General features: G+C 50.4%; 1 protein-coding gene across 1 annotated transcript in view; it reads right to left on the bottom strand.

The window, feature by feature from the left end:
• Positions 1 to 7964, bottom strand: part of LOC121336980 (voltage-dependent N-type calcium channel subunit alpha-1B-like) — a 289393-nt gene extending 281429 nt beyond the window's left edge. Inside the window, 2 exon segments of the mRNA XM_041406692.1 lie at positions 4454 to 4559; positions 7705 to 7964. Of these exon segments, the coding sequence (XP_041262626.1) occupies positions 4454 to 4559; positions 7705 to 7964 (366 nt within the window).
• Positions 7965 to 27038: the final 19074 nt, after the last annotated feature.

The following is a 27038-nucleotide window of genomic DNA, read 5'->3' as shown; positions in this document are numbered from 1 at the left end:
CACAACTACTCGCGTGCCTCTAAAAATAGCTCTTCTGAGACACACAAAAAAAGCTACCTTTACCCACATCCACTCCTCCACATTACTCCCTCACTTCCTTGAAGCCTGGTATCTACTCCAGTCTCTGCTCAATCTAGGTCAGGTGCCTGGTGATTACAGCTCCCAGCTTTAAAGAGCCAGGCTCCAGGTACTCCAGGGTTGGATGGGATGTGCTCTTCCCAAAGCTAGGGCTGCACAGAGCTCTTAGGAAGTGGGTCAGGAGTTTTTGTCAGCTTCTAAGGAAGCAGGAAGGCTCACAGATGGATTTGGGTATTTATTACAAAGGAAAACTCTCATCTGTAGGGTTGGCAGAGAGTAGCTGGGGACATAAGAGGCAAAAGAAAGAAGGTCTTTTCTAAAGCCTGCCTAAATTTATACTGATTCAGCCCAAGAATCAGGGCAGTGACAATAAGATGAAAAATAAAATTTACGCCCCACTGGGGAAAGGTCCTGCAGCTGAAAAAAAAAGGATTTGCCTGACTATGTGTGATGGAAGGAGGGAAGGACATGGCTGAATTCCCTGTGCAGCACTGAAATGGCCCTGCCTCAGCTCAGAGTCCCTGCTGGGACACCCTGAAGCCCCATCAGACCAAAGGCTGTGGCCCTGCTCGGGTTCCAGAGGGGCAGAGCAGGTGATGGTGAGGATCCCTGTGCGTACTTGGAAGGAGGGCAGAGAATCTGGGCAGCAGCCAGAGCTGTGCCAGCAAGTTGTTTGCTGTGGACACAGCAGAGCTTGAGGCTGGGCCAAACACACATTTAATCAATATGTTTCTGATCAGAAACAACTTCTGAGTCTGGAAAGTCATTACCATTCCTACTTCGCGTCCTAGTGTCTTTCTTTGGCCTTCAGATGTGACAGCCTGGAGAGGTTTGGGTGTGAAAGGCTTTGTTCATGCAAAGGTTAATATGAGCAGCTCACATATTACTGCTCTAAGTGCCTGTGGATGGGAGAAAGCATTCAATCCATTAGTAAATTGCCAGAGCTGTCATGCTGAAAATGTGGGAAATGTGATGTTCTGTCCCCACATCCAAAACACCCAGGGGAGCCAAACACCCTGAGCCTGCAGTCAATATCCCACAGCCTCTCTAGTGTGGAAGAGGTTTCACAGTGACTTCTGTGAGCCAGAGAGAAGTTTGATAAGAGGATCCACGTTCACGCCTGAAAGAATTTTCTACCAAGGTTGTTGACACAGAAAGCAAGAAAGAAAGAAGGATAAATAAGAGAAACCTGCAACTGCCTGTTCCAATGAGCACTTTGTTTTCTTTCCTGAGCAATGAGTAAACTTCTGAGTTTTGTAAGAATGTAGAAAAAGCATGCATGCTATGGTAAAAACAGTTTGAAGCCTTCTGAAAATGGAGTGTGTTTCTTTATATTGTCTTCATCTCAACTATGACAGGCTGGTGCCTTCCAACAGGGCCTGCCCCAGGGCAGGGCAGGGCAGAAAAGAGATTTCCTGTCCTGCAAGTTCTGAAATCATCACTGTCCTTCTGGGAAAGATCTCCTGGAGCTCCTCAGGGGAAACTGAACAATTAAGAAAAAGACAGAGAGGGAAGGAGGTCTTGGTGTGGACAGCCAAGAGCCCTGTGAGCAAGGTAGCCATGGGGGCTGGGATGGGAAGTTCCCATTCCCACATTTGGAGCTCTCACCACCAGGCTCTGGGCTGCTCAGAACAGCTCCCTCAGCATCTCTGCAGCTGCATCACTCCCGTGTGTACAAACAATGCAATATTTGGGGTAGAGGGAGGCTGACTGGGTGGAGATGGACAGGGGCAAAGCTGTTCCACTGGACTATTCCTGGTGGGAGGGGAACATTCCCAGCATCCAGAGCATGTGAGACTTCCAACTCGGAGCAGGAAAGAGCCTCGGGGTAGGTCAGTCTGCTGCTGGTAGAAGAATGAGTTTGTTCCTCGTTTGATGATCGAGGACCTGAGCCAGTCCTCCAGTTCACCACTAAATGCTCTGATCACCAGACTGAGGCTTTCTCAGAGCCCTGATTTTGACCAGAATTTCCAGCCCAGACCCAAGTAATGCTTTTCGGTGCATTCTGAGAATTTTCCTAACTCAGACATTCAAAATCTTGGAATAGTGCATGTACTGTACATGCGCTCAGTTAACCCTGTTTGACAATAACAGGAGCACAAGAAACAGCCTGGTGCTGCAGCACTGCAGGATCATATCCTGGCTCTTGGGGAGATAAATAGAGGAAAATTTTGATTAAAAGACAAAAATAATTAAAGTGTTTGCATGGGCTCCTCCCTTTTTTCCTCAGCTTTAACAAACAGACAATCTTTTTTTTACTTTGTTTCTGTGGAACAAATTATCTGGGCAACTTCAGTTTTCCTTCAACAACTCTGCCAACATCTCCCAGTCACAAAAGTCTTGTGATGTGCTCCTCATATCCTTAATATCTGATTTACTCTTCACTGATGATCTCCAATTTGGAGATTTTAATGAAACTAAGAGAAAAAAAAAAAAAGCCATATCCATTAACCATTGCCCAAAAAAATACCAATTCCATTCCTGCTAAAGACAGCAATAAAGCACCTGCTGTTCTGCATGGACTTAGAATTTGGCTGAACAAACCTGAAAATGTATAAGAAATGTATGGGAACGTTTCCTCTCTGTGGTTTAACACAGATTTGTAACATTTTGGATGAAACAACTTCCAATTTATAGAAGTAAAAGAATAATTCTAAAGAGGCTTCACTTTGAAAACTAGAAGACCGATTTTCTTACTCACAATGCTTATTCTTTCCAGCTTATGTTGAAAATAAAAAGTATTTCATGACTTGTAAAGATTCTCAGTGCTACTCTATGAAAAATCACTTTATACTTCAGAGTTATAAATGTGCTGTAGTTAAAATGGCTTGAGGATATCTGAATCAAACATACTCGTTCTTGGGACAAAAATGAGGGATTAATTCTTCTTTCCAGTCTGAGGCAGAGCCAACAGGGCAGAGATTGTGCATTTAACTCACTGATCTCTCTCACACTGCTCGGTGGCAATGCCAGTGCCCCTCTTTGGAATGATTTAGACAGGAATCTGAAGGGTGTATGCTGTAAAATGGAATTAATACACTGGGGAAAAGACAATAAAATGCCTCTAGGATGCCCTTATAAATCGAGGGATACAGACAAACATAAAACCAACATGAACCAAAGGATTGCCAAGCCAGAACGTCCCTGAAACTGCTTTTACTTATGTTTATAGCCACGGAAGTCACTTCCCCAGCTCAGTCCTGGCTCTAAACCTGTGCTTTGCTCACACCCCCAGGGCGGCCTTGCCAACCAACCCCAAAGCACACAAAGACAGATTTAATGGCAGAAAGATCTACATACAATCATTGATTCAATCCTCTCATCTTCTTGATTAAAAAGAATTCCAACGGAGAGAGAAAACAAGCCCTGTGCAGGAGGACAGCCAGCATGAGTGGATCCATTTCCAAACCAGCACCAAATTCTGACCCTGACTCTCCAAATTCCTCACTGACACACTTTTTCCTGCTTCTGGAGAATGAGATTGTGAGAGTTGCCTACTGGCATGGGCCATCCTTGGGAACTGCAGCAACCACTATTCAGAAGCTCTCATTTCTGGCAGAAAGCCTAATGTTATCTTTGTTTGCATAATATAGCATCTACATGGAAAACACATATGGATCCCTATTTACCCATCCTTTGAACATGCACCAGGATTAATGCATTTAGGCATGCAAGACCTTCCAGATCATTAAAAGTAGGAGAAAAATCAAACCAAGAATTACACAGTTTTCCTACAGTGATGATAAATGGGAGAAATATTTTGAAGCTATTCTTCTATTGTCTTTTGAAATAAGGTAATTGGACTCATTACCATAAAGCCTGCGGGTAAATTATTTTTCTCTGTAAGCTGGTTGCTTTTTTTTTTTTTTTTTTTTTTTTTGGAAAGGAAGTGTAATCATCTGAACCTAAAGTTTGCTTTGAAGGATCTGTGCTGTGGCACGAAGAGACACACAAATCCTACAAATCCTAAAAGGTCTGTTCTACCACTCCCTGGGAAAATTAAAATTACAGAGAAATTCGTTTGATTCCAAAGATAATTCTAAACATTGCTCAGCTCCTTCCTGTCCAGGTTTAGAGGAAACCAAAGTTTCAGAGAAAACCTAAGATCAGAGGAAACCTTCTGATCATAACACAAGGTCCAGCTCTCTCCCATGGCTGGGCAGGGCTGGCTGGAGTGATGAAGCATTCTTATGCAGATGGGATCAGGAGGGGACAGTTATCCTTGCTGTGACAGATTTTTTCTGATTGTCAGATCAATGCCTGTCTGTTTACGTATGAATCTTTAAAATAGATCCAAACACTCCCAACACCCAGTGGCGGATTGTTTTTTGTATTAGACCGGGGGGGAAAATGAAAATGAATGAATGAAACTCACCAGTCTCTCTGACATCGGTGTCTTGTCTCCATCCGGCAAATGTTGTTCCAGAGCCAGCACAATACAATTGGCTATGATTGTAGCTAAAATCATGTATTCAAATGGAGTGGGGACCAGAAGTTAAAGAAGACACTGGACAATATGAGAAGAACCCCATCCAAATTCTGTTTCTACCCACAGAGTTACATTAATTGAGCATTCTAAGGTTTCTCATATTTTTTTTTTAAGACATATGATCTCCTTGACTTCCTCGGTTCTTTCTGGGGTATGTTTGGAAGAGAAGTAGGAAACTGGCACTTCTGTTATTTAAGAGAGTTAGAGACTTACATACAATCTGAGCTGCTCAAGGAATCCAGGAGCAAGAAAGTGAAAGGTCCAAAGGAAAAAAAGGCTATTAATATCTATTGATTTTCACTGAGATTGATAAGCTAAATTGACTCCAAATAGGTTATACAACTAAACACCATCTGCTGAATTTTTCTTCAGAAACATTTAACTTCAGCACATGGTGCAAATAAGTGATGGGCACAAAAAGTTCAATTTAAAGTACTTACCCAGGTCTAAAACATGAATTACAATTGCAATGTCCACTCTCAGTGAAAATAAAACCCTCAGTGCCCTTTTGGTATGTAGGATGGAAGTGGGGAGGGAAAAGAATCCAAATCTGGCACCAGGTCCCCCCTTGCTTTTTGCCACCGTCTCCCACCCTGAACTGTGCTGAGCCCCAGCTCTCCCAGGGTGGAGCCGTGCCACAGGGAGCAGCGGCGGCTGAGGGTGGCAATGGCTCTGCTCAGCACCATGGTGACATGAAACCAGCACCACGGGGAGATGGACCCAGGACCACGGGGAGATGGACCCAGGGCCACGGGGAGATGGAAGCAGGACCACGGGGAGAGGGAACCAGCACCACGGAAAGATGGAACCAGCACCATGGAGAGATGAACCCAGCACTGCGTGGAGATGGGCTCAGCACCATGGAGAGCTGGACCCAGCACTGCAGAGAGATGGACCAAGACCACAGAGAGATGGGCTCAGCACCGCAGGGAGATAGACCCAGCACCACAGAGAGATGGGCTCAGCATCATGGAGAGATGGACCCAGCACCACAGGGAGATGGATCCAGCACTGCGGGGAGATGGACCCAACACTGTGGGGAGAGGGACCCAGCACCGCAGAGAGCTCAGCTCAACACCATGAGGAGCTCCTCTGAGCACAGCGGAGAGCTCAGCTCAGCACCAGGGACAGCGCCGAGCCGCGCCGCAGACTCAACACCCTGGGGGGCTCAGATCAGCCCGAAGAGCTCGGCTTGGCAGCGTGGAGAGATTGGTTCAGCATCGCGAGGAGCTCAGCTCAGCACTGTGGTCAGCCTGGCTCAGCACCACCATCAGCCCAGCTTAGCGTCACAATGAGCTCAGCTCAGCACCGTGGTCAGCTCAGCTCACTGCTGTGGTCAGCCTGGCTTCAGAACCGTGGTCAGCACAGCTCAGCACCGTGATAAGCTCATCCCAGCACCATGGTCAGCTCAGCTCAGCACTGTGGTCAGCCTGGCTTCAGAACCATGGTCAGCGTAGCTCGACACGACGGTGAGCTCAACTTAGCACCACAGTCAACCTGGCTTCAACAGCGTGGTCAGCTCAGCTCAGCACTATGGTCATCCTGGCTTCAAAACCGTGGTCAGCTCAGCCCAAACACCGTGATAAGCTCATCCCAGCACTGTGCTCAGCACCACCATCGGCTCAGCTCAAGCACTATGGTCAGCCCAGATACAGAACCGTGGTCAGCTCGGCTCAGCACCACGGTCAGCCTGCTTTCAGCACCGGGGTCAGTTCAACCCGACGCCGCGGACAGCGCCCGGCCCCGCCCGCCCGCCGGCCCCGCCGCTCCGGCGCGGGGAAGCGCCGGTGGCTCCGCCGGTCCCGCCGGCTCCGCAGCACTGGGGGTCCCCTCCCCGCATCCCCCGGAAAGATGCAGCCGCATCGCCCAGGAGGCAGGGGAGGGAAAGACTGAGTCTACCCGCGCAGTCAAGGCGATGCTCTGCCTGCCACCGGGGGTTTGGGGCTTGTTTATCCAGACTTAAATGCAAGGAAGGAGAAATAGATGAGGAAATGCAGCAATCGCTGGGATTGTGTAATATGGACAGAAAGATCAATACGTGTTTGTGTGTGTTCGGAGAGAAGGGAAGTGCATTGACTCCACTGGTGTATTTTTCCTGTTAGCCCCTCAGGAAGTGAAAACTGGGGAAGTCTAAGCAGGAGCTGGCCTGTGTGGCAACTGAAAGTGTTGCTAGGAGGCTGGGAGGAGGCCGTGCTGCTGTTAGCTGAGGATTAATAGGGGTGTGATATGAAATGAAAAGAAAACAACCGGCTCCCCTGAGACCCCCAGTGTAAAGCACTCCAGTACACACACACACACAAAATCTGCTCCCTGGGAGCTTCAGCCTGCTCCCCTCTGCTTACAACCATCGTTCCGAGCAAAGCCCCCTTCCCACTGCAGCTCACTTGGCCTGGGAGCTGGGTCTCAGACAGAAAGCACCTGCCCCTTTCACAATACAGTAGATGATCCCTCTCCCCACTTACTGCCTCCTTCTGCCACAAGGCTTTGCTAATTTTTTTTTTTTTTTTTCGTGCAGCCTAAGCTTAGGCTATGCATCTAATCAAAGTGCCATGATTCATGTTGATTCAAATGGATTCCGGAGGGGATGTGCTAAAACCGAGCTGCAATGATTGCATTCCTGGGATTTACCTGAGCTCTCAATGTCCCCTACTATCAATGCAGCTTCGATGCTAAGGTGTCACCATTTTTATCCAACATTCCTTCTTCTATTCACAGGAAGACAGAAGAGTTGAAAGGCTCCAAGATGGAAATAAAAATCAGGACTCACAGGCACAAATCTCACAGAACCTGACTTGAATTGTAGGAAATGTCAGTCTATGCACCTGTGTACATCTCACTCCTAAAGACACCCTGACATGGCTTACACACACCCCCGGCATCAAGCCCACCAAAAGGACACTCGGTGCTCCCACGGAAGCGATTCCCTGATTCACTGATTCCCGTATTCCCACTGCCACGGCCGTGCACCATGTCAGGCACACAGCTCCCCAGCACACACACCCATGGCACAGCCCGATCACACTGTCTCCATCAACAGCAGACACACTCCCTGCGCTGCCTGGAGGGGTCTCTGCCCCTCAGCCTCCCTCTCTTCCCCACCTTCCCCCCGTGCCCACACAGCCTCCCTGAAAGGATATGGCCACTCTGTTATTCGCTTGGCGTATTTCCGTATAACATTATCTTCACTGAAGATGAAGAGGGATCTGTTGACTGTGAAGCAGTTCTGTTTGACAGGGATGGGGTTGTAGAGAGCCATAGTCCTGGCTCTCTGAGCCATCGACTGTTTATACATCCTTTGGCCGGCTTGGGGGCCACCTTGCCGGCTGCTCCCTCTTCCAGCCCCGGCCGGCCCTCCACCTCCATAGCGGGTTGGCAGATCATCCCCAAACCGAGCCATCCTCGCAGTGCACGGAGCCGGGCGCTACAATCCAAACTGGCAGCCGAGGCGAGAGGAAGACGCATCACAGCGCGCAGCACTTCTCCCTCCGGGGGCTTCAGTTGCGGGATCGGGATCGATCGCGGCAAAAATAGATCGATATATAATAAAACAAAAAATATCCCTTTTCCTTCCTCCACCCCCTGCGCTTCCCCGCAGCTGTGGCTGCCCGGGGGTAGGAGGAAGGCTCCGGGGCTCCGCTCACCTCCCGGCACAGGTGGCGTCTCTCCGGCCCGACCTCATGGCCGGGGCGGCGGGGGCTGCCCGCGGTGGCCGCGGTCCCTTCGGCGACGGGGCGCTGTGCTGGGAAGGGGCTGCGCTGCTGCCGTGCTCGCCGCGGGAGCGCTCCGCCGTGCCCAGCCCAGCCCGGCACGGCTCCGGCACGGCCCGGCCCCGCCGCATGTGATGCCCGGAGCCAATCGGCCGCCGCGGCTCCGCCCGCTCCAGTCACCGGCACCGGGGGGCGGGCGGGGAGGGAGGAGGGAGGATGGAGCCGGCCCGGCCCGGCCGCCGCCGCCCACCCCGGTAAATACGGCGGAGCCGCGGCCACTCCCCGGGGGAAGGAGGGCTCGATCCCCCCCCGCCCTGCGCAGCGCTCCGCGGGCGCGCAGAGCCCCGGCCGGGGGTGCCGCCGCTCGGATGGGTGGGGGGCACAGGCGAGGCAGCCCCCGCGCCTGCGCGCCGCCGCCCAGCTGTGCGCTGCCCAGATGTGCGCTGCCCAGATGTGCGCTGCCCAGCTGCTGCCCCCACGGGTGCCCCGAGCCGCGGTGCGGGCAGCCCTGGGCAGCGGGGCTCCCGTCACCCCGCCGGCGCCCTCAGACCCCCGCGGGTGGGGGGATCAATGTGAATTGGGGTGCGGGGCGAGGGGGTGCTCAGCTGGCAGCCCCCGGGGGCTCGGGGCCGGGCACGGGCGGGTGCGGGGCGGGGGATGCGGTGCCCGCAGCGCTCACGGCGCCGGGGCGGTGCGGGGATGTGCGGCACGGGCTGGCTGCAAGCAGAGCTGCGCCCTTCTGCACAACTTACTTTGTTTCTCCTTGGTTTGAATGACTCCTGCAGAGCGCTGGATACCTTTAATCCTGTATTTATGGATGAAATCCTTTAATCCTGTTTATTCCAACACCCTCTGTTGCTTCCCTCCAGCACAAGTCAGAGAGATAACTCCTCCTTGTTCCTGGAGCGCCGCACGGCAACAGTCACTGCAGTAGCTGGCGAGGAAATGCTTTTGCATTTTAGGCTAAATTTGGGGTAGAAACTGTTAACTTTGAGAAGGACCCTCCGGAGAAGTCAGGGCTGTCAACAGGGGGACATTTTCACTTCCTCCACAGCAAGGAAAGCCTGGACTCTGCCGCTAATGTGTTTTTTGCCTTAGTCATCCAAGCTCAGTGCAAAACCAACCCACCGAGCAGGCAAGCCTGGAGCAATAACATCTGCTTGCTTCAGGAGCCAGTCAGAGGGCTGGCAGCAGCCACAAGTGACACGAATAAGGTCTGGCAAGACGCAAAGGGTGACTCTCCGGAAGGAACCGGCTCCTTACGCCGGGGCTCGGTGTCTGAAGGGCTCTCGCACACTGCAGCACAGGCAGGAGACGCTCCCGGAGGCGGCACCGGCAGCCGAGGGGAGCCAGGAGCGGCTCCGAGGCACGGAAAACAGCGAGGGAAGGAGGTGAATCACATCCTGCTGCCTCCAGGGTCGCACGCAGCAGGAACCCGCAGCCCCCGACACCGACAGAGGCCTGCGAGCCCTGCGGACCAGGGCAGCGAGAGCCCCTCCGGTCTGGAGATTGCCTTCCCCTACACTTGCTGGCAATGCAATAAAAGACCTTTTTACCCTCCCCAGGTTTAGGTAATTTGCAGATTAAGCTGAGTGCTGGAGTCTTTGGGAAAAACTTTGCCCGGAGACAGATGCTGGAGTGGTTCAGCATCCTTGTTCCACTCAGACAGACCCTGGGCAGAGATTCAAACGAGTGTTTCCTCCGAGGATCTTCACCCCTGAGCACTGCTCAGCTGAGCCACACAAATGGGAAAGTTCCCTTATTTTGTGAATGCTTTTTATCCTATGATGGATTTATCTTTCACCTGAAAGTCAAGTTTCCCCCAGCTGATTTATTTACTTGTTTCATTTTTATTAAACTTACTTACTTGCTTGGTGGTTTAATATTTCACTTTTGTGCTTCTGGCCACTATATCTCCTACATCCTTCCTCAGTAGAAAAACCTGACTTTTTCTCAGTGACTACTAGAAGAGGAAATACCATTTTCAATAACCCCTCACCTCTCCAGATGGAAATCAGTATATGGAGGCAAAAAAATACATTGGTTTCCAAAATCTTCATCCTCCTGTGCTTACAGAATCAGGGGGATGGATGACACAACAGCTTTGAAAAGGAAGAAACAAAAAAAAAAAAAAAGAAAAAAGAAAAAAAAAAAAAAAAAGAAAAAAAAAGGCAAAAGCTGTCTTTTGCATTAGCTCTTATTGAGACTCAGGGAAAATCCTGACCTCCACATCCCCTTCTCTCCTCCTACAGCCACCAAACCACTCTGTCTCTCCCAGAACAAACTCCCCACCACAGCACTGCAGTGAAATCTGCAGCCAGGGCAGTGGGGGTGTTCGTGACAGTGAGGAAATGATGTGAGCGTGTCGTGAGGATGCTCTGTTAAACCAGTTTGCCCTTTCCTCAATCTGCATGCTCAGGGCTTTTTCCTGGATTGTTTTTTTTCACACCCTAAGGAAGATCACACAGACCTTAAGCACTGAAAGCCTTAAAGAAGAGAAGGAGATTGCAATTGCAAGGATTATTTGGCTTTGAGAGAGGAAGCGTCAGGATTTAGTTGGGCTTTTTAAGATTAAGAGAAAAGCAGGGGAGTTAAGAGAAAGCAAAAAATTTGGAGCACTGAAACAGGTCAGACATCCATAATCTCCCATTACGGGAGGGCAAAGAGCATTCCATGGAAAATTCTAAAAGTGGACTCGGTCATGAGTGACTCCTCCTCACAAGCCCCAAAGACAGAGGTGAGTAAATCACTCTGCTCTCCAGCACTGCTTAGCAAGGAGCCTTCCTCCTCCCTGAGCAGCTTTGTCAGGCAACCAAGCGTTTCCCTGGACTTTCACTTCCAGCCCAAGCCTGAGGCAGGTGACTGGGCTTAATGGAGCAGCACTTCCATCTGCCAAGGTACAGCCAGGACAGAGAAAATGGCCCAGAGTGGTAAGAGTGCTCCTGCCAGGTGTCTGGGACACTTGGGACTGTGGCAGGCACCCGTGGTCTGTTTGTTTGCCCCAGCAGGGCAGCTCCCAGGAGCTGCTGGGACAGTCTGGATCCATCTCTGGATCCATTTCTGGAGGGGTTTCTGGGGAAATCACAAAGTGGATTTCCAGTTTGCTGTGCTACAGATGCTTCCAGCATGAGGAACAGTGGCTAAAATTTAGGGACACAACCCCAACATCCCCCTCTGAGCAGGACAGAGGGAGGACATTTGCAAAAACAGCAATAGGAAAGATTTCTTCCTGCAAGAGAGTAAAGGACTCCCACCATGCCCTGACTTCCCTGGATCCTGCCCTACACCTGGAGTAGCTCAGAGGGAAGGTCAAAGCTCCCCAGCACAGCTTTTGTCCAGGTGAGCTCAGGGAACTGCAGGTGGGGTGTTATTTACTCAGAATTTGCAAGGCTGAGGAACCGAGGAGCCTTTTCAATCCCATCTTGAGGCTCTGGATCCAGGGTATTGCCAAGCAGAGCAGCTCCCAGGAGCACATTTCCTTTAAAAATAAACAAACAACACAGACTGCACATTTCCTTCCAGCCCACAGGAAGGTTCAGAGCTTCAGGCCAAGAAAAGCAGCTTCCCAAGGTGCTCCTGGCCAGGGATTCTTGCTCTCCTCACTCCCATTTTGCACCAGCTGTGCTGGAGGAAAATCCTGCTGCCATGCAGGCAGAGGAAATTGTTAAAGCTGGCACTCAGGTCTGCCAGAGGATGTAGAATGGCTTTATGTAAAATCCATGAGGAAGATGCTCTGATACTCTTTCTCAAGAATAAGAGAGTGAACAAAGGGAAAAGAAGCCTTTTGAAAATACAGCTCCTCCTATGCAAGTCCTGATCATGGCATTGTTTAGTGTCCTAAACCCCCAGGGCCAATTACCCTCAGCTGCTGCACAAACGTGGAGCAAGAGAGACCCTGAGCTCATTGCTTGGGGTGGGGGCACTGCTGGCAAAGCCCCCAGGCTGGCACAGCAATCCCACCTCAGCATGAGGGGTTGCATAGACCCCCCAGGCTGAAGCCATCCCCATCCCACAGCACCACACAGCTCTGCCAAACCACCACAGACCAAGGGCAGCTTTTAAAGAATCAGCTGGAATTTGAGGGAAGGGGAATGGAGGTGCAGTGCTTGGAGCCCAGAGCAGGCAGGGAGAGCAAGCAGGAGCCGGCAGTCCCTGCTCAGCACCCTCCCCACCCTGCGAGCCCCAGGGGACCTGGAGCTGTTGTGCTCCTGCTGCTCCTCTTGAACTGAATTCCTTTGTAGGAGGATCACGACTCCAAACCCAGCTGCTGGCTGTGGCAGGAGCCAGCTGAGTTCAGTCCCAGGTAGCTCAAAAATAAGGTTTTCAGCTCAGAAAATACCTCAACAAGCAGGACAAATATTTGAACACCACCATGCAGGAAAATTCGTAGGAAATAACCAGGAAATCATAGGAGACAGAGACACAAAGCTGCCCATGGGGTGAAGAGGGACAAGACACCTCTGTGGTGCTCAGAGCCCCCTTCTGAGCTCCAGCACCACCAGAAAGGGTTTGCTTCAGGAGAAGCAACATATTTGCACACAGACAGTGCCTGTGGCAGGGAACTGTGAGAACATGAGAGATAAAAGGGACTTAAAAGTATATCAAGCCTCATATTTTTATTTTTCCACAGCATTTCTAAGTTCATTTCTACCCCATTGATCTCCAAGACCAGCCAGCTGGGAAAGACAACATCACACCTTCTCTTCCGTTATTTGGACCTCAATTTAACTGAGGGTTTGATCACCAGGAGAGGGAGATTTGAGGAGTCTTTGCCTGTCTTTCAGTACATATCTGTCTGTGGTAAATGATTAGACATCTAATCCTCCTTAAGATTCAGGTCTCTCCTCTCCTTAGGCTCTTCTGAACATTTGCCTGGATGCTTCTCAGCATCTCGATGTCAAAACAGCTTTTCAAATCTGACTTTATTTGAACTTGAGTCGTGTACAGGCTCAGCTCTGCATGAGCTTCACTCTGGGAATCCAAGAGGCAGAAGCATCCTAAGAACTGACAGAGCACCGGGTCCACATCTGGAGCCAGATGGGCAAAAAAGCAGAGAAATTTGGGAATTTCACCAGTCACTTGCCCAAAGGTTAATGCAAGCTCAGGACAAAAACCCAGCCCCTCTGTGCTTGCTCCCCACAGGAGTTTGCTGGACATTACTCAAAGCTCCCAGTGCATGAGGTGTCCAATCCCACTGCAGCAGGAGTCACACCCTGCCTGGGAGGTTTCAGCGTTGTCATTGATTAAAGATTGATTTTCATCCCCTCAGTGATGGGCAAGAGAAACTTTTCAGGCAAAGAAGAGAAATGAACAGTCAGGAAAACAGCTCCATGCTCACAGCTGCCACGTTTTGGGATGAAATGCCCAAACACAAAGTGCAGGAGGGCCCAGATTCCCAATGCTCTCAGAAGGTTTGAAGAACTTGGGGACTGAAGACCACACAAGGAGAGCACCACATTTCAAGACGTTCTCCTTCCTCAGCTGGAGGATGGCTGTTGCTGTGGAATTAAGGGAGAAAATAGAGTCCTGCAGCTGCCATGCAGGTTTCTGCACCCAGCAGCTACAAAAATGTGGCCAAAATGTGTTTGCAACATCAGTGATCAAGCTCTGGCTTATGCCACACACCTGAGCAAGGGCATGGAGGGGGAACAGAGAACCTCTTTGTAGTAAAAAAAAAAGAGCCTTTGCTCTTGAGCAGCTGAAAACAGCTGGCTAGGCAAGCCCAAGGCATCACCATGGAGCAGAGAACAACCTGGAGCAATGACAGCAGTGATTTCTGCAGCTGCAGTGAGCGTTCACCTTCATCCTTTGGAAACAGGGGTGCAGCTGGAGCCAGGGTGGTGGCACCCACCTCACACGGCACCACCTCTGCAGGAAAACACCACAGAGAATGTTCCCAGGACTAGTTCTGGAGCCATCCCAAATACTCCCATTTTCAAGCTGGGTTTGCCCTTTTTAACCAGGAAAGGGAATAGGGTTTAGTGCCATGTGGTCAGATGGCAGAAAACAAGGATTTGTTTCCCTTATGGGGTCTTCAGTTCATTATGGCACAACCAAAATGGATCATGCATGCAAAAATGTGGGCAAGACGCCTTAAAAATTGGGTAATTAATTAACTTTTCCTGGATGAGGTTGCAGATACCTTCACTCACATGTGACATACACAGAAGCAAAGCCAGGGCAGTGGTAACTTCGGCCCTTTTCTGCAGGAGCAGGAGTTGTTGTGGCCGATGAGTTGCTGTTTGTGCTCTCGCAGAGCTGAGGTTTGCTGTCCAAGTGCTGAAACCAGGGCCAGGACACCTGGGGTTCCCCCAAGGCTTTGTCGCAAGCACTTTTAACACCCCAGGGCACACAGCCACACCTCCAGCCTTTAAATCACCATTTCCCTCATCTCAAAACAGGCATCAAGATTCCTTTGCTCGTGTTTTCCCTGTTTCAGCTGTTCCATGATCCTGCAATGTTCTCTCCTCCTCTGCAGTGTGCTCAACTCAGCCAGGTTTCAAACCCTCTCGGGACCTCCAGTCCACCTAAGACACCAATTCAAGGTCTGATGAAGTGCTCAATGAGCTGCAGTTAATGGGGGAATGGCTGTCACTCTGTCTGGGACTGGATCACGAGCCGTGCAGCACACACAGATAATAGGAATCTTTAAAAAAAAGCAATGCCCACTGCACAGCCTTCTAAATCTGAAAGGTTAATGCACACGGAAAGGGAGAAACACAATAAAAAGCTCTGCAGCTACAGATTAACCCTCACTTCCTAGAATCTGTTATTGTTATAAAGGAAGATACTGAGAGGCAGGAATAGGAGCTGGCTGCCCTACTTCCACTGCCTCGCACTGGGAGCTGGGGTTTGGGTTTGCTTTTACGCCTTTCAGTCTCTCCCTCATTTGTTTTTTGTTGTTTGGTTTTTTGGGGTTTTTTTCAAACCTGCAGTGAAATGCAAACGACAACCACTTTGAGGAGCAGCCTGAAATCTGAATAACATTGACAGGCGGGGAATCCCTTGGGGCAGGTTCGTGCTTTAGAAAGCGGCTCCCCCTTAGCCCAAACCCGTGGCCAGCAGCAGGAGGCGGAGGGCGCCCAAGGCTGCCCGGAGACAGCTCCGGTGGAAGCCCCGCATCCATCAGGCAGCCGATCCGTTTAGCTCGGGTGCTCCTTGTTTGTTCAGCTAATGGTGAAAGTTATGTCCACACGCCCGTCTAAATTAAGTATTCAGCTATTTTACAGACACAGTAAGTCGGTCAGCCTTAGCCTCAGTAATTAGGGCTTACTGTTTAATTAATCTCTTGTGGTCACACAGAGTCTCTATCACTCTCTCTGTTGGCTCGCACGGCACCGGGAGGAGAGGCTGAGGAGCAGGAGGAGTTAATCCCTTAAACTGATCCCCACTGCACAGACGGGAAGGGAAGGGGGAAAGGGACCTGCTCCCTCTCGCTGATGGCAGAAGATCGGGATTACGAGGCAGTAAAACCCCTCAGGGTGCGCTGAGCCCGCTGCCCGGGAGCCGTGTCACACCCGGACGGGGACAGGGCACAGCCCCGGGGCTGCCCCCGGGAACGAGGGACCTGCCCCAGCTTGGCTGAGCTCGGGGGGCTGCTCTTCCCCCTGCCCGCAGCCCCGCAGCCTCCCAGGCTCGGTCCGGCAGCTGCAGCCCCAGGGACACCTGAGGAGTCCCACCCCTGGCAGTGCCATGGAACCAGCGCCAGCTGCAGCCCGAGGCTCAGGCAGGAGCCACGTTTACACTGGCTGCCAACAGGAGTATGTGAAGGAGTCAGAGCTCCTCAGGGAATCGAATCACGGAATTTTTAGGTCGGAAAATGCCTCTAAAGTCACCAAGTCCACCCAGCACTGCCAAGGCCACTATGTCCCCAAGTGCCACATCCACAGGACTTTTAAATTCTCCAGGGATGGTGCCTTCACCAGCTCCCTGGGCAGCCTATTCCAGTCCTTGACACCTTTCAAGAGAAGCAATTTTCCCTCATATCCAACCTAAACTTTCCCTGGAGCAACTTGGGACCATTTCCTACCGTCTTACCAAGATACCGGGGAGAAGCGGAGCACAGCCAAACACAAATGTGGGTAAGCCCGAAAATCAGCTTCCAAGGTGTCTGAACAGGGGAGGAAACTGTCAATGGACCAAGATCACCGCATTAAAGTGGTAAATAAACAATGTGAGGATTTTATACGAGTTAGGGAGCCAGCAGAAAGGGGCTAAGAGGGTGATAATTAGTGTCCATCCCAAACACATAAGCAGGTGATTTAAGTGATAAGTTAAGGCGCTTTTCCCTTTCAGGATGCCAAGGAAAAGATTCTGGAAGATCAAGAGGTCCCAGTAGCCCACGCTGCCCTGAGCTGGTGGCCGAGGGACAGAACCCCAGCGAGGCTCGGGGCCCCTCGCACTGCGCGGAGCTGCTGGGAGCGGACGGGAAAAAATACCTCGGAGGAAAATCATCACCCCCCAACCTCCGCCTCGCCCCTGCCCGGCCCCAGCACGCCGAGACGGGCACCCCTGCGACAGGGACGGCCCTGAGCACCAGCCCTGGCGAGGGGGGAGCACTGCCATCCCTGTCCCAGCTGAAGGAGCGCCTGCACCCCGCAGCATCCCCCCCGCAGCCCTGGCAGCGGCGGCAGCGCCGGGACCCGCTGGCTCTGGAGCCGCTCTGGAGCCGCATCCTCGGGAGTTTTCTGGGGCTCCAGCGCCCTCTGCTCCGGCACGGGCAGAACTGAAACTGCGCTCACCCCAGGCGGGGCAGGGGGGCAGGGGCTGGGGGTGCCACCCTCCCACAGCCACGGCCGGGGCTGGCTTCCCTCGGTGCCACCCTGACTGTCACCTGCGGCTCTGCCCGCGCTCACCCTGGCACCCAGCAGGGCGGCCTCGTCAACGAGGCAGCTTTCTGCCTTAGGCTTTGAACGCCTAATTATTTGCAAAGGAAATCGCCAGCGGAGGTGTCCCCCCAGCCGGGGGACAGCGGCTCCTCGGGGCCCCGGGGGCATCCCTGCTGCCAGCACGGCTCTGGCTCCAGCGGGAGCCGGACACAGCCCCGGGAGTGGCGCTGGAGGGAGGAGCTGCCAGCTCTGCCACGCTGGGCACGGCCACACGCGGCTCCTCCGGCTGTTCATAGAGGGATTTGCTCCCTTTCTGCCCATTCCCCCCGGTCCCCGGAGAGGCAGGAGCAGGAGCAGGGCACCCACTGCCCACCTGAGCTCCTCCTCCCGGAGGAAGACTTCTGGTGGAAATTTCGTGCCTTCAAGTCTTGAGAGCGCCCGAAATTTAGGCAGCAGCTGGGCAGGGGAGACATCTGAACATACCCACCCAAATCTGCACACCGAGTTTCCAGCAGAAATTTTTCCTCCACCTCTAAACCCCCGCCTCTGTTCATGCCTGGAGCAGCCAAGCCTTCCCCACGCCAGGAGAATCAGTCACAGCCTCACAGCCAGGGACAGTCAGGGATGAGGCACTTCCCTTCCACCACGGTGCACCCTGCTAGGAGCTCCTGATGCTCTGAAACAGAGGCACCTGTTCATCTCCTCCTCTGACCCAGAACACCTGAGAACAACCTCGAGCAGAGAGCAAATAAACTAAGATTCAAATAAATAAGCACTATAAGAACAGTTCAGAACACACAGCCATGCCCTGCTGGGTAGTTGGTGGTAAAGTTGCACCTGTCTTCATATTTCCCCAGATAATCACTTTGTTAGGCACTTCTCTCTTCCCTTATACCCAGTACATGCTCAGTCTGGGCTCCCAAAGTTCAAACAACAAAACTAAAGAAAAAACCTGAAATGCTGCTATTTACACATGCACGTGTATAAAATAAATAATATTACATATATTAATACATAATACTAGTAATATATTTAATTTTATATCTGTATAAAACTGTATATATGTAAATGTGCATTTATGTGTTCATAGCCTGGATTCTGCCAGGCTTCCCCTCGGAGCTGATGGAGCGCTGGCAGCACCCCCCATGACAGGGCTGTTTGGAGGAGGGGCAGCCCCAAATCCTCATGAACAGCTTCCATAAAACCCTGCTGGGTGCCAAGCAGGCCCTGGCACCCCGGGGCACCACCAGAGCCTTCAGGCAGGGCCATCACAGGTGGCATTAGGGGCCAGCGGGTGAGCAGAGCCTGCTGCCACCACCCAGCACCAGGACACGAGGAGGTGGCACCTCAGGAGCACAGCTGCTGATTTATGATGCACTCAGGACTCTCCAAAGGCATTATTTATCTGCATTACTGAGAGGACTTAATTATTCCTCCTCACATCAGAGGAGACAGTGAGAGCTTCTATTGCTGAGAAAATAATTTTAATCAGCAAACAGAGCACACACCACCACCAAACATTTATTTCTTCAGATGGCTGAAGAATTGATGTTTCCAACCTCACTAGGCACAGCTGCCTGTGCCTCAACTGCACAGGCTGGCCCCAAAGGGAGGGAAAAACCACCCAAATGCAGCAGAGCTGAGCAAGGTTTTTGCAGGGAGTGCTGCAGGAGAGGCCCAGCAATGCCAGAAAATGGGAAATTAGAGAAAGAAACCACAGCTAACAATTTCACAGCACAAGAACTGGCAAGAAGAGGGGTTAAAAAGAATAAATAAATGAAAGAAAGCAGACTTAGGACCAGGAGGGCCATTTTCTTGTCTCAGCTTTGGCAGCAAGTGGAGCCCAGTGGTCCGAGAGGGGCCTTGAAGGGATCTGGCAGTTTTTCACAAGCACTAAACCCACTGCACAAACACTCTGTCAATGGCCCTAAAGCATTTCCATCTTTACAAATGGAGGAAAAGCTTTAGGAAGTGTTTGCAGCCCTGTGGGATTCCCACAAGCATCTCAGCAAGAGGCACCCAAGTCCTGGAGCTCCAAGGCTTTTTACATCTGACTGCAGGTTTTGCAAGACAAAAATGAATGTAATTCAGAAAACCTGTGGGATTCCAAAGGGAGGTCACATGCATTTTTAAAGGTTCAATTCAAGCCCATGCTTGCATTATTATTTCTATTACAAAGCAACTTCTATTAGATTATTTCTCCTGTGCCATCACTTGGTTTTCTCCAATCACAGAAACTCTCCATGGTCTTAAAATAACAAAAAACCCCATTATGATCTGACCTAAAAAAAAAAAATTCCAAACCCCAGATATTGAAAAACAAGGCAACTCCAGTGTCTGGCAAATTATTGCCATCTGATTCTATTGATTTAGAATGCTGAACACTTGTTTTATTAAAACTATACTATATTACATTATAACTATATTAAAGAGAGATATTATACTATATTAATTATATTATATTATATTATATTATATTATATTATATTATATTATATTATATTTACTACTAACTGAAAACCTTGTGACTGTAGGCAGTCTACACAGTTTGGACTTGATAGGGTAATTAACATAAATAATTTCTACTAGAATTTAATGACTGAATTTTTTTAGGTAAACAATTTTTTTAACACATTTTACATCTATAAAACACTAGGAGTAACAAGCAGAAATAAAAATTGTTTTCTCTCTGTGTTTCTCTAGGAAAAAACTTGAGAGAGAGAATTATGTCTCTCTTTGTCCAGAGAATGTGAATGCTACACCCACAGACTCTGTCTCTCTCCTTGGCAGTTTCCCCATCTCAGTCTGCTGGACTTGGATTTTTCCTGGAGGAAGAAACCTGAAAAACCCAGGGAGAGCTGGTGCTGCTGGCCCAGCTGGGGAGGGTGGCTGGGCAGGAGCCCATCCAGCACGGGCACTTTCACTCTGCCTTTCAAGCCCAGTGTCTGATGTTTTCTGAAGACCCAAGAAACCTCTGTGATCCTCAGATCAAACATTCCTTCAGCGAGCTTTGCATGCTCCTCTCCTCAGGTTGGATTTTTGCCTCTCCCTCCTGTCGAGTGAGGGTGTTTGCTGTTCCTTGGAGAAATCCAGATGTACAGCCAGGATTTGCAGCACTGGCATCTCTGCCAGTTAAACACAGTAATTACAGCTCCCAGTTCTTCAGGGGAGGGACAGCTTCCCTGCCAGGGAACGGGGATTTCAGAATGCACTTGACATCCTCTCCTGGAATGGAAGAATGAGAGGGATGGAATGGAAATGAGAATTGGTGCCAGGGAGCTGAGTGGTCAGCTCAGCTCCCAGCACTGCCAGCACCCCGTGGGTCATTTGTCCAGTGAGGAATGAAGGCCAAAACCACCAGGAGAAGGGGTCAGTCGATCACCAGAAGGGTTTGGTGGGAGCAGAGTGAGTTCTTTACAATTTAGAGTAACAAGGACAGAGTTCAGAGCCATGGGAGCCCCTGCTGCAGCAGGACTTGGTGAGCTGAGCAAAGCTGGTGGCACCTCCTGCATGGGCAGCAAGGTCGTGGCAGTGTCCTCAGAACACCCCTGGCAAGTCCCCCTTGGTTTGGGGGCTGAGCTGAGAGGGGACAAAGGGGAATAGACCATCCTTGTGCTCCCAAAGCTGCCAGGATCACTCCCTGCTCCCAAAGGGCCCCTCAGGCAGGATTTGGGGGCACACAGCCCAGATGAGCCCCACTGGACACGGCACAAGCAGGGCAGGAAAAGGGAACACAGCACGGAACAGGCAGCCAGAGCCACACAGGCTGATTCTGCTGTCCAGGGAGCAGCTCACCTTGCAGGAAAGGTGGTTCCCAAAAGCAGGGAGAGCTGGGAGCAGAGTGAATTGAATCCCAGCAGCAGCAGAGGGCACAGACTGGGGCGGTCACCAGTGAAACCAATCCTATATAATCCAGCAAACATCCCCAAGACTGATTTACCCTGCCTGGGAAGAGGAAATCTGAGAGGAACGTGACCATTTTACCCACACTGAGGTGTCACCCCCATGCTGGGATGGGGGACAGCCCTGCAGGATATTTGTGAGCAGTTCTGCTCTTCCATTTACTGCCAGCTCCAGCAGCTTCCCCTGCAAACAGCAGGTCCAGCCCATGCTCACACTGCCTGTGTCCTCATCCCTCCAGTTCTGAACATTTCCAACTGCCTTGTTCATTTTATAGGTAACCAGAACAGCAATAACAACAACAACACATCAGTATTGTAATCAGAAATTGGTTCCTTGCTCTAGTCCTGAAACATTCAGTAACAGCCAATATCTGAGCAGCCCAGTCACTGTTTAGAATATTTCTCTTTAGTGGGTCTGTACTGTTCCTATTTCAGAAGTTTATGAAAGGATTAGTTCTTGGGAACAGCTGCATTTCTCACTTCACTGAGAAATAAACACATCAGGCTGGCTCTGCAAGTGGCATGAAAGCAAAAGAGTTCAGTCCTCCCCACGTGTTGTTCCCTCTCATCCCACCTTGGCTCTACAAGTCCCTGTTCAGGAAGTGATTGGGGTTTGGGACCCCAAAATATCACGGGATCATAGAATCACAGAGTGCTTTGGAATGGAAGAGAACTTAAAATTCATCCTTAAATTTCATCCTTAAAATTCCCCTGCCATGGCAGGGACACCTTCCACTGTCCCAGGCTGCTCCCAGCCCTGTCCAGCCTGGCCTTGGGCACTGCCAGGGATCCAGGGGCAGCCACAGCTGCTCTGGGCACCCTGTGCCAGGGCCTGCCCACCTCCCAGGGAAGGATTTTTTTCTCACACCCAGCTGAATTTACTCTCTTTCAGTTTGAAGCCATAGCTGGAGAACCATTGGGCTGCATCCTCGTTTCTTCCCTTGTTGTCTTCTCCTCTTGTTATTTCCTGAAGGAGAAGCCAAAAATAACCTTTGCCAAGCCCCTTGGGCTCTCAGGGACCTGCAGGACACAGCCCATGTGAGGCTGCAATCCAGCAAGTGTTTGGCACCCCTGATCTGGGTGGGGGGGCTTTTTCCTGGGCTGTGAATTGTAAAAACAGCTTCTTAATTAAGCCCTGGATATTGATTTCATTTTCATCCTATTAACTGCCTTGCCCTACATGGGTTTGCAACACTCTGTAGGATTCCCCTTGCCCCCACTCTGTGTAGACACAAATTGCCAAGATAAAAAAGCTTCATTAGTCCCATCTACTCTTCAAGCACCCATTTCTTTATTTTTTTTTTTTTTGCTTTCAAGTGCTCATAAAAGAGGCTCCTTGACAGCTTCCAGACCTGCATCTCTCCAGCAGAGCGAAGATTCATGAACCAACATCAAGAGCTCAGCTACTTTGCAAAGAGGGAAAAAAGCCTCTGCAGAACCCTTAAAGAAACCCAAGTTCTGTATTCCCTCACGTGTGGGGAGCTGGAGGTCTCAGAACAGCAAAACCCCCAAGCTAATGGCACTTGCTGATCTTTTTTTGCTGTCAAACAGCAGCAACAATTTGTTTTTAAGCCCCGAGCCCCAGCAGAGCCTGAGCTGCTCCGGGCTGGGTCACCCTGGGTGGGAGCTGCCTTTGCTGCTCAGAGAAAATCCAAGATTTTTGTGTTTCTCCCCACAGACCCAGAGAGGGGAGAAGCCTCAGAAGGGAGAGGGGAGAGAGAAATATCAAATTAGAGAAGGAAAACACAGAAAAATGGAAAAGAGGGGAAGATGATAAATCAAGCAGAAAACGAGTGTTTTCCATGATGCTGAAAACCAAAAGCACCAGAAGATTTGGGATTTTACCCTCAGAGGTTTTTGAATCAGTGACCATAAACCTCATGATCTTACACAGACATGGGGGCTGTGACCCAAAGGATTCATAATCAAAATTAAGATTTTCAACCAGGAAGGAAAACAAGAGGGAAGATGTTTTCAGACAAGAGGCATGGGGAGCTATTAAAACATTTGGGGGAGAGGAAGAAAAACAAACCCACAACAATTTTTGAATCTTTGTCACTTTTTTGGGATGTCACAGGAGGGGACTGAAGGTATGAGGATGGTTTAGAAGCTCAGGGAAGATGTTCCCTGCAGGAACATGGATGGATTTGTGGAGCTGCTCTGTGCAGGACCGTGAGCTGGACTTTGATGATCCTTGTGGTCCCTTCCAGCTCAGGACATTCTGTGATTCTGGCAGAGATTTGGGGAGCATAAAACACAGACAGGCTGGTCAGAGCTGCAAAGCACTTCCCAAACCTCCAAGTGCTTAGCTTCCTTTGATTTTGAGCTGAAATCTCAGGAATTTTTAGCACTCAGTGATGAGTAAATATTCCTGGCATCCAAATCTGGGCATTGCCCTGAAATGCAGCTGGAGAAAGCAAGCCTGGCACTTGTTGGTCTCAATACCAGGGGCAACTACTTGGAAAGTCAAAGAAGAATAATCAATAACCTGAAGAGTGAAATTAAGTTTCTCTACCACAAATGTCTAGCTTTAAAGCACAGGGCTGATCTCCAGCCTTTTGGTAAAGCTTCACTTTGGGATCTGGGCTGTTTTTCCACAGCAGAGCTGAGCTGGATCATTTGCCCTGTTCCAGGCACTGCTTTGATGTTTACACTGATTTAGGAATTAGCCTGGAAATCATTTTATGTGCCAAGGGAAGTGGCTGCAGGAGAGGCACCCGAGCTCTGCTTCACAGTCCAGATTCTTCCTTCTCTGTTCTGTTTCAAGAAGTAAAGCTCAATCACATCAAACCAGACTCTCCTCAGGTCCAGTCGAGCCCTCAGCACCCCAGACATTCCCTGGAGCTGTGGGAGGATCTCAGCCCTGCAGATCCCTACACCAGGCAACACTTACTCCAACTGAATTAGCCAGAAAGGTCTGGAATGGTTAATTGGAATTATTTAGCCATAATGTCTTACCCTTCTCCTCCTCCTCTGCCTGGCGTGGTGTTCTCTAAATTGAATTCCTTTAACAGAATCCAATATGCAGCAAAACTGTTGGTCCAGGGAAATGTTTCAGCTGGGGTGTGGCAGGGGGCTCCCAGGGACCCCTTTTGTGTCCCCATGCTCTGCCCAGCACCCTCAGCAGCCAGGAGTGGCAGGGGGAGTTTCCCTCAGTGCAGGGCTCTGGGGTGAGATGGGATCACCCAGGGAGCTCAGCTGGGGGAGGATCAGCACCAGGAGCTCCCCGGGCAGCTGCACCTCCCTTCCCACTGCACATCCAGGAAAATCTGAGCTGGCAGAACCACAGATTACCCTGGGCTGGAAGGAATCCATCAGGATCATCAAATCCAGCCCCTGTCCCTACCCAGACCCCCCAGCAAGCCCACCCTGGGCATCCCTGGCAGCGCTGTCCAAAGGCTCCTGGAGCTCTGGCAGCCTCGGGGCCGTGCCCATTCCCTGGGGAGCCTGGGCAGTGCCAGCACCCTCTGGGGGAAGAACCTTGCCCTGAGCTCCAGCCTGAGCCCCCCAAAGCTTAACCAACCCACACAGTCCTTGTGTGGCTTTTTTTTGTGCACACAATTTGTGAAGAATTATGGAAGCCTTGCAAATAACTGGGAAAAGCAGATTTTGCTTAGGTCAGTAGACCTTGAGCTCCAGACACCACCCAGACCATGGCAGATTTTTCCCTCAGGACATGTTTCCACTCAGAGGACAAACACAGAGGCAGCAAACAGCCCCCTCCTGCAACAGCACAGGGTTGGCAAAGAGCTGAGGTGCAATGCCAGCCACAGGGGCTGTCACCTCCCAGGGGTGTGGACACAACCCTCATTGTGAGGTGCTCCAGATGCTTAAAGGCAAAGCTTTGCACAGAGAAACGCTGCAAACATCAGGTCCCGAGGCAGAGGATGCTGTTTGAGGAGATGGCTCACCTCTGACAGCACTTCTGGAGGTCCTGCCCCAGGGGAGCTGAACTGGGGGCCCTGTGGTGCAGGAGGGCCCAGCACAGCAGCTGGGAGGGCATTGAGCATCCCAGGTCCACCCAGGTCCATCCCAGGTCCACCCAGGTCCATCCAGGTCCATCCCAGGTCCATCCAGGTCCATCCAGGTCCATCCCAGGTCCATCCAGGTCCATCCCAGGTACACCCAGGTCCATCCAGGTCCATCCCAGGTACACCAGAGCCCTAAAGCCCAGCCAGCCCCTGGGTTTAGGAGCCCCTTCAGCAGCAGATTCACTGCACAGAGACACAAGGATGGGAAGTTCACAGCTAATCTGGTGTTCCTTTCCCTCAGTACAACAGCACTTCCATAAAAATATCAACTGAAAAGAAATATCTGTTGAAACAATCGAGGATGTCTTCCAAGGTAGTTTTACAGCAGCAGCTTGGTCCTCTCACAAACTGATATTAAACCAGGCTTGCTCTTTATCTCCCCCCATATGTTTCCAAGTGTGCCTCCCAAATCCATGATTTTCTACTGTCTCCATGTGTGGTAGGGAAGTTCTCCTCTCCCAAGCATGTCCAGAACCCAGCACCTCATTAATTGTTAATGATTTGGTGAGAGTTTCAAAGCCAGAAGCTCAAAGCACCGCACAACCTGTGGGGAACTTATATTTAGATTTAGATTTAATATCTATATTTCAATTTAGATTTAGAATTAGGTATTTATATATTTATAGTTTAGATATTTGTGTTTATATTTAGATATATTTATATTTATATTTATATTTATATTTATATTTATATTTATATTTATATTTATATTATTTCTCTAGTGAAACTGAGGCAGAGGAAGATCTCCCAGCCACTGAGACAGGCTGTGTAGAGAGGGTGGCTAGGAAGATACACGGCACTAATTAGAGTCTCCAAGAACACTTAAAACATCCCAGACCTTCCTGGGGGTGAGTGAGGAGCCAGGGAGGGAATTGCTGATCCACCACAGACCCCAGCCAGCCCCGGGCAGGGCAGGGCAGGGCAGGGCAGGGCACATCCTGTCTCACAGTGAGCAATTTAACACTGTTTGAGCCCAAGCTCAAATTCACACCCAAAGGAAGGGCGGGGAGAGCTGGGGCACAGCCTGCACCAGCACCAAGCTGCCTGAATTCGGTTTTGCCTCCCACTAAAATCCATAATTCTGGCGTTCCCCCGGTCCCTGCGCACACTCTGGGCTCTGGCCTGAGCACCAGATCCCGCTCCTTCCCCAGCCCGGGCGGCTCCAGCATCCCAGCAATTCCTGACCGGTCCTGCTCCCCACAGAGCTCCGGGGGTTTGCACTGTCAGGAAAATTAATCCACAAACATCAGGGGTTCATGTCCAAAAAGGAGACAGAGGAGTCCTTTGACTTTACTCCAATACAGGGAGAGGCCATGGGGCATTCCCTTGGGCTCTCTCCAATTTTTGGAGGATGCAGCCTCCTTTTTATCCCAATTTCCCTGCCACATTTCCCTTCTCTCTTTCCCCATTGGCTGAGGGAATGGTTCAGAGAGGTTCAGATTTCCAATACACCTGATACCAAAGATTTCCCTCTAATGTATAACCCTCCCTTTTAATTCTTATGGAATTTAGGGGTTTTCCCCATTGTTTCTTTCATCTTTCAATGTCCAATTTAATTTTTCAGCAAACCTAAAGTTCATTTGTAAAAGCAAATATCTTATTCCGTTCATCAATCAGTGAAATCCTTCCCATTGTTTCTTTTATCTCTCAGTGCTATTTATGTATCAGCAGACCCACAGCTGGTTTGTAAAGACAAATCCCTCATTCCTCTCAATACCAGGGCAGAAAAGCAGCTCCCTGCAGCAGGAGGGAGGCTCAGGCATCAGGAGAACAAAATGCCACAGAAGTTCCTCAGCTTCCTCCAGCTCAAGCCTATGTTGAAGGGACTTTCACAATCTAAATAAGAATATTCTCCCCATTCCCCTTTTATTCATTTATAAAGTCACTTTGCTAATGGTGCAGGCCATGTTTGCTGCTCACAAACTCCCAAGCAATTTATTCCAGCTATTTTCCCCCAACAGCTGCACAACCAGAGAGAAATTCTCTTCCCAGCAGAGGCAGGA

Source organism: Onychostruthus taczanowskii, unplaced genomic scaffold, assembly GCF_017590055.1.
Source record: "Onychostruthus taczanowskii isolate IOZ18803 unplaced genomic scaffold, ASM1759005v1 scaffold25, whole genome shotgun sequence".
Taxonomy (NCBI): domain Eukaryota; kingdom Metazoa; phylum Chordata; class Aves; order Passeriformes; family Passeridae; genus Onychostruthus; species Onychostruthus taczanowskii.
This window is presented reverse-complemented; position numbering and strand designations above follow the sequence as displayed.